The 12,795-nt window shown below is 28.2% G+C and overlaps 1 protein-coding gene and 1 pseudogene across 2 annotated transcripts; one reads left to right on the top strand and one right to left on the bottom strand.

Annotated features, from left to right (window-relative positions):
* The first annotated feature begins 2,208 nt into the window (after positions 1 to 2,208).
* Positions 2,209 to 5,381, top strand: LOC148204461 (transcription factor MYB115-like). The gene is made up of 3 exons (XM_088108421.1): positions 2,209 to 2,753; positions 3,086 to 3,212; positions 4,947 to 5,381. Exons 1-3 carry the CDS (start codon positions 2,209 to 2,211, stop codon positions 5,379 to 5,381), a joined length of 1,107 nt encoding a protein of 368 aa, XP_087964547.1.
* Positions 5,382 to 10,518: 5,137 nt separating this feature from the next.
* LOC148204462 (phosphoenolpyruvate carboxylase-like) lies at positions 10,519 to 12,746 on the bottom strand (annotated as a pseudogene). Its single transcript, XR_015780034.1, has 6 exons — positions 12,287 to 12,746; positions 12,090 to 12,172; positions 11,781 to 11,911; positions 11,054 to 11,177; positions 10,867 to 10,934; positions 10,519 to 10,753 (listed from the first exon to the last, which is right to left on the bottom strand). The product of XR_015780034.1 is annotated as a phosphoenolpyruvate carboxylase-like (transcript).
* Positions 12,747 to 12,795: the final 49 nt, after the last annotated feature.

Raw genomic sequence — 12,795 nt, forward strand, 5'->3', positions numbered from 1 at the left:
TACTAGTCTATACATCGATTCTTCAAAGGTTGAGTCTATGATATTTTGATATATGTTTGTATAGTATGAATCAAAACTTTATATTATATTTTTTTGTATTTTAAACTCTACCTTATCCTTTGGTTTATAAATGTGTTTTCTTTTGTCATGATCGTGTATGTACACGAGAGCAGAGGATGTTATAAGTAAAAAGGCTAGTAGTGATCGGGTTCAAGAATGGAATAGATATGAAAAACTACATTTTCTTAAAAAATAGTTTGTTTTATTGCATATATTCTCTCGTTTTGATTTTATGAACTTGGTATTTTAAAAGACTTTTTAAGAAAATATTTGAGAAATATTATAATATAATATGATAATTATTATTTTGTAGTTTTATGTTTTATATCAATATATTGAACACTTAAATTAATAAACGATTTTCTATTAATTTGAAGTGTCTGTATCATCTAATTAACTGAAAAGTCTAACACTTACCACTCAATTGAAAAGCCTTAAAGTTTTTAGAATTCAATATTATACAAAACAAATTTAATAAGGACTCACAAACTTATAAAAAAAACTACTTAATTAAGCCTTTTATTTTTTATTTAATGCACTTAATTCAAAATTAAGTATTTTTTTAAATTTATTTTTCTTATTTGTATCGGTCCAATCAATGATTAGTGTATTTTTTTTATATTGTCTAACGTCGACTAACTCATGCTTATATTAAAAAAATATTTTTTTACCAGTTAAATCCACATAGAACTTTTAAGTATTTAATTATTTTTATTAGGACTTACATGGATTAGAGGATACTAAAGAATTTATTATTTATTTTAAATTATGAAATTATTTTTTATTTTAATGTTAAAAGCAAATTTTTACACTCCTAATTCAATTGAAAAATTTAAAATTTTTTAAAATCCAGTAGAGTAAAAAAATTAATAATTAATAAGAATTGGGAGTTTCTAAATTTATTCCGAATTTGAAACTTAATTTAGTGCACTTAGTTTTAAAACCGACTTTATAATTAATATATTTTTAAATTTTTTTTTCTTATTTAACATTGGTCCAACCAACACTATGATATAATGTATTTATTTATTTTTATATTACCTACTCAATATGGACTTGACTCATACTTATATTCATAAAAAAATATTGGATAAGTTAGATCCACACATAAATTTAATATATTTAATTATTTTTATTAGGATTAATAGATGATGTTAAAAAATATGTTGTTTATTTTAAATTAAAAATATTTTCTATTTTAATGTTACATATGTTAATGTAAATAACTTTTTTTTAATTTATATTCTCTATTCTTTATTTGCAATAATAATATTATTATATAAGTTATCATGAATATTCAATTTACGTCTTTGTTCTCTACATTTACTAGTTATACTGACAAATACTTTTTTTTATATAATAATCAATATACGCATTAATCCAACTTCGGACTGGGTTGGTAATTGTTAACCATTAATGGTAGGTTGGTAAAATTCTCCGCTTCACTAAACATATAAGACTTGACTATTTTTTTATTTTATTTTATTAAAGAACATTACTGGAAGGGGCAAAATCATCAAAAATATATAAATATAAAAGATAATATACATTTCAATAAACCAAATTATGACTAAGACATAAAGAGAGAAAAATATAAATATAAATATAAAAGATAATACATTTAAATCAACCAAATTATGACTAATGAAAATTAATGAGGAATTAAGTGTTAACAACAATTAGATGATATATATATATATATATATATATATATATATATATAATATATAGTAAATCCTAGATGATTATGTACCTGTATGGTCTTAACTAATTTGAATGTACTTATTTTAATTTGTAAAAATAATTAATAAAACCTAGTTATTAGATAGAAACAAATTAAAATTATGGTTATCCTTCCATCTTAACAATGTGGTTATAAATTTATGTTTATGATTCTTGTCAAAATTTTAAAAAAAAGTTGAATAAAGTCACATTTTGTTGCCAACATAGCAAAGAGTGGAACACGAACCGACACAGTGACTATGAATCACGACCGTAGAAAGCATACACATAAATTTCTTCACTGTACAAATCTATGTCAAACACTACATATAACTGTAAGAATCCTCTACTATATCTGCATACGTACAAGTTTCTCTCTTTCAGTCTCTGTTTCGTAACCCGCTGAATTGTTGTGAGCATTTTTACATGGAGTTCGATCCGTGCTTTCAAGGGCCACAGTACCTATCTAGTATATGTCCCAAAATCCCCTACTTGAATCCACACGCTCAAAACATGTTTCCATCCCAAAGCTCCATTTTCATTCCTCCATCTCAACCCATCATGTTTAACCCTAACCATGTTTTCCACCATTTTCAAGACCACATCGTCAATGTCCCTCCGTTTGTGATGGACGGTTCCAACCCCATCGTAACCCCCATGTATGGGTCTTTTGCTAACATTAACAGTCACCAGCCTGTGATGTTAGTACCCAAGAACAACAGCAAAATTGAAGCTTTGTATGATGACCATAAAGGCAAAGTGATATGGGATTTTTCCCAGAAAACCATGGTTCATCCTTTTGAAGCGTCTTCTCCCAACTCACCATCTCCTTTCTGTCTCTCTAATGAGTATGGATTGGGTATGAGTGAATTTCATAGGGACACTGATCGAAGGATGGTAGAGGTGGAAAACAATACCCACAATGCTACTCATAATATAATCAAAGGACAGTGGACTCCCGAAGAAGACAGGTATATAAATTTCTGTCTCTCATTTTCTTTGATTTTTCTCATTTTTCCATCATGAAGAATAGAATAATTTAGTAATGAAAACTATTTATCTAGTGGTAATAATATAATGAAAATTATTAAATCATTTAAACAATTATATGTAAAACTTGTCATTTACTTTTATTTTGTTTTTGACGTGTTTTTAATAAAAATAAAGTCAACTAACCGATTGTATTTTAAACTATTCGTGATTTGCTTATATTTTAATTATTGAGAAGTTTTCTTTTCAGTCATCTGCCTATGCTGAAAAAATTATTAATGTTTAATTAAATCGAAATTTCTGGGTTTTGTAGTGGTCTTGTGGAGTTGGTGAATCAATTTGGACCGAAGAAATGGTCAGAAATTGCAAAGTTGATGTGCGGCAGAGTTGGAAAGCAATGTCGAGAAAGATGGCACAATCATCTCCGGCCAAACATTAGGGTTTTTCTTCCTTCCATTCTTATGAATATAGAACTTTTGGTTATGAGATTGAAGTTTAAACTTATTAAACGAATAGCACATAAATTAATGTAATAAATTATACATAAACATGGTGCAGTTAATGATAATCGTTGTAAAAATAAAAATAAAAATTTACTTAATTAAAGTTGCATTTATATAATTTCTTAGTGATTTTTTTAAGAGAATTAATAATTTCTAATAAGTGTCTGTGTTCCGTACCATTTCAGTTTGTTTATAATTAATAAAGGATTTGTCCATCCTAAGACAAGGTACGGTTGATTATTTTTAATTTAATTTTATAATATATATATATATATATATATATATATATATATATAAAAGCAAGAAATAATATTTAATGGTCCCTTTTTTTAAAGTTTTATAAAATATTTATTTTTTGATAAATATTTTTCATTGTGAAATTAAAGAAAATTCTTCTAACTTTAGAGAGAGATATATATTATTTCTTTTATAGACTTTCTTATAGAGGTAGTTACTTTTTTCACTTTATAGACCAGATATTTGAATATAATTGCTTTTTAATATTATTTTTATTTTGTAATTTATTATTTTATTTCAGGTTTTTTCTCGTTTACTATTTTTATATTTTAAATAATAATTAATTTTTGATAAATATTTTTCATTGTAAAATAAAGACATTTCTTTTAATTTAAGAGAGATATGTTACTTTTTACGGACTTTAATATTAGGAGAATTGTTTCTTTCTCTTTATAAATCAGATATTTGAATATAATTTATTTCTCATTCATTATTTTTATTTTAAAAAAGTTACATTGCAAATTTTTGTTAGCATGTCTTTTAAACTTGATTATAAATAATATATTATGAAATAGTTATTACATTTTAAAAATGTAGTAAGCTAAATTATGAACAGTACACAATTTGAAATATGCTAACAAATTTACTCTAAATAATTTATATTTTTCCTGATTTTTAGACATTATATATAACAATTTAACATGCAGTCGATTAGGTGCATGAGTCCCAATTGGAGAAACAAATTGTATAGTTGAATTACATTAAAGATTTATTATGATTATTTAAATGCATGGAAAACATAATTTTTAATAAAAGATAAGCTTATTTTAATGACATAATTATTTAGATAAGCTAAATAGACATTGATATTTATACACGTCAAGCATTGATTTTTTTTTTAATGAAAATTAAACTTATAATTATGATATATGCGAAACTGATGACCTAAATGTGTGATTTTGATTTTTTTTTTCTTAGAATATTTAGTTTATTTTAAATTTATATATAATTTCTCTTTATGATTTAAAAAGTTATTGAAGTTACAAAACCTTTTCAAATGAAATTTTATATATAACAAATATTGGTTCCGTCATCAATAAGCAAAGTAAATTCATGAGATCACTTTATTACTGAAGCAAAAAACAAAAAACACATGGTATTACATTCATTTAATTTTATGAATGTTTTCTGATTTATCAATTAATTGTCAAAATCAAATAGTTGTTCCTATTTATACTTAACATAAAAATAATCCAACATTTTCTTCATAATTAAATATTACTTAATTATTGATAAATTAGACATCATCTTTAAAAACATATTAATAAATACATTGACCTGAATTTTTATTAAATAAATTGAACATTTAATAAAAAAAAAAGTTAATAGGTATTTCAGACAATCCATATTTTGGTGTATGAACTAATTTTGCAGAAGGAGTCGTGGAGCCTGGAAGAAGACATGATTGTGATGAAAGCCCACCAGGAATTTGGCAACAGGTGGTCAGAGATTGCTAAGAGGCTACCTGGAAGGACTGAAAATAGTATTAAGAATCATTGGAATGGAACCAAGAGACGCCAGAGTTGCAGGAGCTACAACGGGAGTAAGAAAAACCCTTACGAAGGATCAATGCTCCGTGCTTACGTTAAAAGGGTCACTGCTATGGAAGAATCTACAAAAGTGTCGAAGAAAGCCACAAGCAAAAAGAATTTGTTGAGGTTTGATCCATGTACAAACGAAATGTTTATTGGAAATAGCAGCAACTACGCGCCATTGCAAGTTAAAAATAATAATATTAGGGTTTCATATGGTGCAATTGGAACGAATGCAATCAACGGGGGAATGAATCCGATAAGTACAAAATACTGATTAACAAGGGTATTCGAGCATCATTATATACTTTTCGCCTTAATTTTGTAAGACACATTGCTTAACTCCTTCTATTATGTTGTTGTGTTTTCTTAGATATTAGTTATGCAGGAATGTCATTTTATGCTGTTATCTATCTTCCGGATTTTGCGTTTCTTTTAGTTCTCATGCGCTAAGTTTTTAAATGTATTTTGACTTTATAAATTGTATTGTTTTTAAGTATAAAATTCAAGATACATACGTATTTTAGAAAAGGAAGGCATTTAAACATTTCGCGAAAATATTACTGTTTATAGAAAAAAATAACACGTTCATATTATATTGTTCACTGTCTCACACAAAAATTCAATACATATCATTACATTTCATTCCTCATATTTTATTTTATTTTAAATAAATTTAGATGGGAGGTAATCTTCTACTCAAACATAAAATAATATATATATATATATATATATATATATATATATATATATATATATATATATATATATTATAAAAATATTCAATATTATCAATGGATACTGGTTGTCGAAAATAGTACTGTTTATAAAAAAAATAACACGTTGATTGTCCACTATCCACAAAAATTCAATACATATAATTAAATTTCATTCCTTGTATTTTAATTTTTTTTTAAATAAATTTAGACGGGAGGTAATCTTCTACTCAAACATAAAATAACAAAAACAATATAAATATATATATATATATATATATATATATATATATATATATATTTTTATTATATAAATATTTATTAAATAAATATTTAATATTATTAATGGATATTGGTTGTCTGTAAAATCTCTCTGTAATTTATTAATGGATTACCGACAGTGTAAATTTCATTGATAATATGTTTGTTTATGAAATTTACAAACAAATTTATAAATTTTCTTGATAATTATCGCAATATATTAAATATTGGTAAATTGTATTACTAATGGATATTTTCGTCAATATTATGATAACTTGATATGCGATATTATTGATAGAAAAATTAATCCGTAAGTTGAACTCTTTAACATGTGTTTGTTAAAGATAAAATCGTCTATACAACCAAACACTTTCATGTTTTGAAGTTTAATCAAATAATATTAAAATTAAGAATCATAAAATAACCTAAGGTGAGAACACAAGATTTAAAGTCAAAATCCCAAAACACATATAACCTAGAACCTAAACCACAAACATAGAAAAATATAGGATAACACTTAGGTCCTAAGTAGAAATAGAAAAACAATTCGGCTAAAACACCCATACGCATGGCTAAACGATGTTCTGCCTAAAGTGTCCAAGAGAAATTGAGTTAAACACTCAATGTTCATAATACCTGGAATAGGTATTTAGCTTCTCTCGAAAACAAAAGAGGTTGAGACAATGTCTCTGACAAAATACATTAAAAGACTTAATTATCAAAATATGTAAGGAAGCTTAAGCAAGCTAAACGCTATCTATTTAAAAAGAGACAAAAGCTAAAGAAGATTTTGCTTGATTAAACGATACCATGAGCTCAACAAGTACCTCATCTTTTGATGAAGTGTATATCTATGCTTGGTATCTTCAAAAGAAAGAACTTAATTATAAAATTCTACCTAACGGTAAGAAATCAAAAGCACTTTGTTGTTCTGAGCAAGCATTAAATAACATTAAATTTCAACATTCAAAAACAACAAAAGTGATAAGAAAAGTCATATTTGTTACATGCACAATTTACTCTAATTTTGCATATAAGTTATTCTACATGCATCCACAGTGTTATAGATCAAATATAAAAATGTGGATGTTAAAGACAAAGGAGATACTCACGGAATGTTCCTCACTTGAAGCAAAGTCTAAAAAGATCGTACAACCTACTTCAAGCAAAGGATTCAAAAAGCATGCATACTTTGACAAAGTTGACTTACACAATGGCTACTATGAAAAGAAGAAAGAGAAAACACAAGTATTAAGGCTATATACTACAAACTTAGTCTAACAGACAAATATCCACGAAGCCTATAAATAGAAGATCTCTCAAGAAGAAAATCAAGATGATAGCTTAAGAGAATATCTTAAGAAATAAGAGCTTACAACGAAATATCCATCCTGAAGAGAAAAAGAGAAAGAGCTCAAGAAAAAGAATACATCTTAGTTGAAGAAAAGAGAAGAGAAGAGAAAAAGAGAAAGAGATACCCTCGAGCTTCATTGTCAAATTCCTTACTACTATAAGAGAGAAGAAAGAAACACCTGTAAGTGGTTACACTGCTTTGTATTGTATTCAAATCCTCTCATTGAGAGATAATATTATTATGTAAGTACACATGAATATTCACTTTACGTCTTAGTTCTCTACATGTACTAGTTATACTAACACTACAGAAAATTCATGAATTACTGGCGGACTACCGACGGCCCTTAGGCCTTCGGTAAATTTTGTTTAACGAAGGATTTTCCGGCGGTCTCCAGAGTAGTATACAATTGGAGGATTTTGGCCTTCAGTACTCGACATGGGACATTACCGAAGGAACTTGACCTTCGGTAAGTGGTTGGTGTATAAGAAAGTGAGATTTTTCCCTCCCCTCATTTCGCGAAAGCTCTTCTTCCCCCAATATTCAAATTCTCCCAACTCCTTCTTCCCCTAACTCCTTCTCCCAACTCCTTTTGTCGTTTCTCCAAGATAGATTCATCATTGGTTATCCACAGATCATTGTTCAATTTATTATTGTTCAGGTTTCAAATTAATTAAAGTACATTTTTTATTAACTCGAGGGTGATCATACAATTAACCAAAGTAGATTCTCAATCAAATGCAAGACCTTTCTAGATTATTCACAATGAATTCAACCAAAATACATTCTCAATCAATTGTGTTTAGTCATACCTATTCTTAAATCTCTTAACCAAATTAAAAACTAATTAATCAAAGTAAATTCTCAATTAATTATAGTTAAAATTCTTACCACCAATCAAAGTACATTCTCAATTAGTAGCAAGAACACGTTTAATCATATGAAAGTTCCTAAATTCAATCAAAGTAAATTCTCAATCAAACCTAGAAACTCTTGAACTCATATGATCAATATGCATGTAGATTCAAACATCTTTTTGATGCAAAAATCATTACTTTTAATATGATTGAGAGATGAAAGACATAGAAGAAGAATAACTCAAATCAATAATCAAAATATTCAAATTCATTAATTCAACCTAGCTTCAGAATCCATAATGAAATTATAGTGGAATAGTTCTAGAAGCATAGCCTTCCATGAATGGAGTAGAAAACATGGTAAAATAAAAGTGAGAGGAGTGTTGGATGATTGCTTCCAATGGAGGAATCTGAGTGAATTAATGAGTTCTCATTTTTGCCTCCCCTAGGTCTCTTTATATAGGGCTTGATTGAGCTTGGACTCTTAATATTTTATTGATAAGATATTTTATCTTATATCTTTCAAATAATTACACTACAAGAAAAATCACTATTACATACCGCCAAAATCCGTATATAACATCAAAAATCCGTATATAAAATGATTTTACATACGAATTATATACGGACAAAAATCCGTATATAAAAAAGGCGTAGCTAAATTACATACGAAAAAATCCGTATATAAATTACATACGGATATTACATACGGATAAATCCGTATGTAAAATACAGATATTATATACGGATAAATCCGTATGTAAATTACATACGGATATTATGTACGGATAAATCCGTATATAATTTGCATACGGATATTATATACGAATAATTCTGTATGTAATTACATATAGTATGTACATATGTATCTATTGTTTATAACATATTTAATTAGATTGATTTTTTCTAATAGTTATATAATTAATATTAAAATTTTTACACATTAAGACTTCTCATAAAATTATAAATAATTACTACCAGATTATAAATGTTAAGAATTTATAATATATAATTGTGTTGAAAATCAAATAATTAAAACATGAAAATTTTATTTGAATACTCTATAAAGAGAGTTCAAAGAAATAAATGCAACTCCTTAATATTAATATCTCATAACACTCAAATTTAACTTTTACAATAAAATATAAAATATTAAGAAAAATATGAAAAAGAGAAAAATATCTAAAAGAATGTTCATAACTACTAACACTAATATTTCAAAACTCCCCACCATGACTTCTTGCTCTTCTAAGTAGTTGTTATTGATTCATTATGCTTCTCTTGCACATCACCATCTGATGTTGGAAGGAAAGGGCTTGCACCATGGAGAGAAAAAACTGAATACGAAAACCCTTTAACTTGTTCAATCATTGCCCCTGGTCCCTTCAACTCCCCAAATCTTAAAATTGTACCATCCATATAGAATTAACCTGCAGAAAATAAGTATGGTCAAACATGTTATGTATCAATTCGAAATGGCACAAAAGCATTAGAGAATTTCAAATAGTTGTTACCCGTTACCAAAAAATACACCATATTAAGTACTTTTCTAATTATTAAGAGAAGAAAGACAATTAAATCATAAATATATAACTAGAAAGTAACATGAAGGAAGATTACTCACCTGTTCTAATTACTTTTCTTAATAATCATGTTCAAACACAAAAGGAAGATTACTCACCTGTAAACTTGCCACTCATAAGGTGACCCTTAATTGCAACCCTTCAACCAGTTCTTTGTTTCTACAAACAAGCAAGGAAATTTTAGTAATTAAATACAAATGCAACACAAAAAGATGACAATCCCAAAATATTAAAATTAATAGTTTATACATATAACTATAAAGCAGAAGTTAACATGAATAACCCAAAATATTTTAGGCAAGCATAGACTAAAATGGTAATATTCAACTAATATTTATATTATCCTAGGTTTTCTAGAGCTAAATACTCAAATCAAAATTCTATATTATGAGTAAATGTTAAGTGCTGAAGGTAAAAGCTTTACCAGCTCCAAAACATAAATAAGCTCCATAACAGTAGCTTTGAATTGGCGAGACAACATTATGAAATCTGGATCTTGTTCCAGCTCTAGATTATAAAAATGGAAGCAACTAGTCTTCAAAGATAATGAATTATATTTTATCAATGGTTGATTCATCATGAAAGAATTATAAAATTCTTTTTTTCCAGTTTATCATAATGCTAAAATGCCATACTATTAAGCTGAAAACAACAACAAAATTCTTAATTCATTAAACTATGTCAACTATATGGATTACACCATTGGGTACAGTCAAAAAACAAATCCTTAGAGAATTATTCCCTGTGACATCCCTTTTAACAACTTCTTCCAATGTTCTTCATGGTCCTCTACCCTCTTCCTCCAAAGAGACAAAATACCAAGTAATGGGTATTCCCTGTGCATGCACTCACACTCCTCTCCATCCATCACAGTGCACCTAATTTGGAGGGGACATCCGCAAAGGTAAAAGGAAAAGGTTAATATTAACCAATATAGTCTTTTGAGCATAACAGAGTAACCTTAATTAGTTAACAAGATTTAGCTACTTACCCAACTTCCACTATCTGAAGATCCCAAACTTTCTTGCATATGCCACAATAATGCTTTGATTTTGTTCACTGAAAAACAAAGTGATTTTAGAGACTGGAAAAAAATTCTAAACAAGTCCAGAACTTGAATTATGATGTTTTAGTTCCAGAACTAAATACAATCTATGAGAAGAAAATGATATACAAACTTTTTTATGTTCTACATAGGAATTGGCCCCCGACCCTTAAATCCTTTTTCTTCTTTAACATCTTATAAGGAATGTTCAACCCACAAGCTTCACAAGGCCACATCTCTTTCTTCTCAAATAAATCCTGCAATGGAATTCAAATCAATGAACCATTGAACTTTGGCAGAATTCGTTATTTATAGAGTAGTAATTACACAATCAAAGCTTACAGAAAAAGCATGCCAAGTCCATTTTGGGACTACAAATGAGAAAAAACTAACCGTGCCAGAGCCAATTTTCAGTGGAAAAATAAGTACTCTGAATTTACAGAAAAAGCATGATAAGTACAAATTTCAATTCTAAGTTTAAAATGTGAGAGTATACCTTTGTTGCTACTTCTACTAGATTACATAAAATTGCAAAGTGGTTTTGAATCAACATTAAAATCATCTTTTTCTAAATAAAATATCCACAAATTCTAAGTTAGGCCAAAAACTATCTTAATCCCAAAGCTTGTCACAGCTTAGTTAGAAATTGTTTGGGTTCTTGATCCCGAGGTATCAGAATTTTCAAACTATCTGAGAACTTTGCTTAACAATGAAACGTGCACATGTGACTGCCAAATTGTGAGATAACATCAACAAACTTTGCTTAACAATGAAACTTTGCTTGATGAAATTCCAACCTTGGTTATTTTCTGATAAATCATGCTTAAAATCATATTAAAAAATCATGCTTAAAATCATACCAGATTGCTTGATGAAATCTGGAAACACCATTCCAAATTGTTTCATGGAAGTAGCTCATCCCTGGTCTCATCTCATCTTGTGGTCTTAGGGGGGTCCTCTTGATTTCATCTGTACGGAAGGCAGCTTGAATCTGCACAACATAAACAAAAGTAACAAAAGAAAATTGTCAACAATGTCATTGACTCAACGAAGCCTTTGTTTCTTTTCACCTTGAACATTTCGTCTTCTGCAGAATAAACTCCAAACAAAGGCGTGGTTAATGCAGTTTGCTAAACCAACAAAGATAATCCTAGTGTTTTGATACTTACTTCCCTTAGCAAGGCATCATCAAGCTCCTGCTTATCATCAGGAGTTATGTCTTTGGCATAAAATTTAGACAGAATTCCTTATCCTACAATGCAGATCAAAACCAAAAAGCTCAATTTTGATGTCCTGAACCAACTTAAACAAAGAAAGTATAAAATTGAATAATGAAGCTGAAAAACACTATACTTTTGTAACAAACCTTGCGTGCTTTTGATGCAAAGATCTACGAATTGATTGAGTAGGATGAGTAGTAAGAACCAGATCAACAGTCTGGTTTTTCAGTGCATCAAAAACTTCCCGAGGAGACTTCTTCAAGCCAAATACAAGTTTCTTGAGAGTTTCTTCAATGTTTGATTCTGTAGTTGCATTGTTCTCATCTGCAAAATGTCCTTTCTTCACCTTTTTCCTTCGACGACGAGAAATCTGGACCTCCTCAGCCAAGTTGGCCAAGTTAAGCATGTGGGAAAAGGACATGGCAACAACAATAGAGTCCCCTGCATCCAAACTAGTTATCATATTTCCAAATTCTTCCAGTTTCTTAGGGTCACGCTTTTCTTCATACTCAGCTGAAATTTCATACACTTCTTGAACCTGCACAAAAACATTTACATAAATGTCGAAGAGAAGAGAAAGAACATAAGTTCCGGAATATTTTTTGATAAATCACTATAGCCTTCTCCATCGAATCCACCGATTACATCCTCATTT

This window comes from Vigna umbellata, chromosome 1, assembly GCF_029865625.1.
Source record: "Vigna umbellata cultivar VRB3 chromosome 1, Vumbellata_1.0, whole genome shotgun sequence".
NCBI classification, from domain to species: Eukaryota; Viridiplantae; Streptophyta; class Magnoliopsida; order Fabales; family Fabaceae; genus Vigna; species Vigna umbellata.

Excerpts from the sequence above, each read along its gene's own strand:
- LOC148204461 (XM_088108421.1), top strand. The coding sequence starts at position 2,209 with ATGGAGTTCGATCCGTGCTTTCAAGGGCCACAGTACCTATCTAGTATA. Across the intron at positions 2,754-3,085 it reads TGGACTCCCGAAGAAGACAG|TGGTCTTGTGGAGTTGGTGA; the intron begins GTATATAAATTT and ends TGGGTTTTGTAG. Across the intron at positions 3,213-4,946 it reads ATCTCCGGCCAAACATTAGG|AAGGAGTCGTGGAGCCTGGA; the intron begins GTTTTTCTTCCT and ends CTAATTTTGCAG.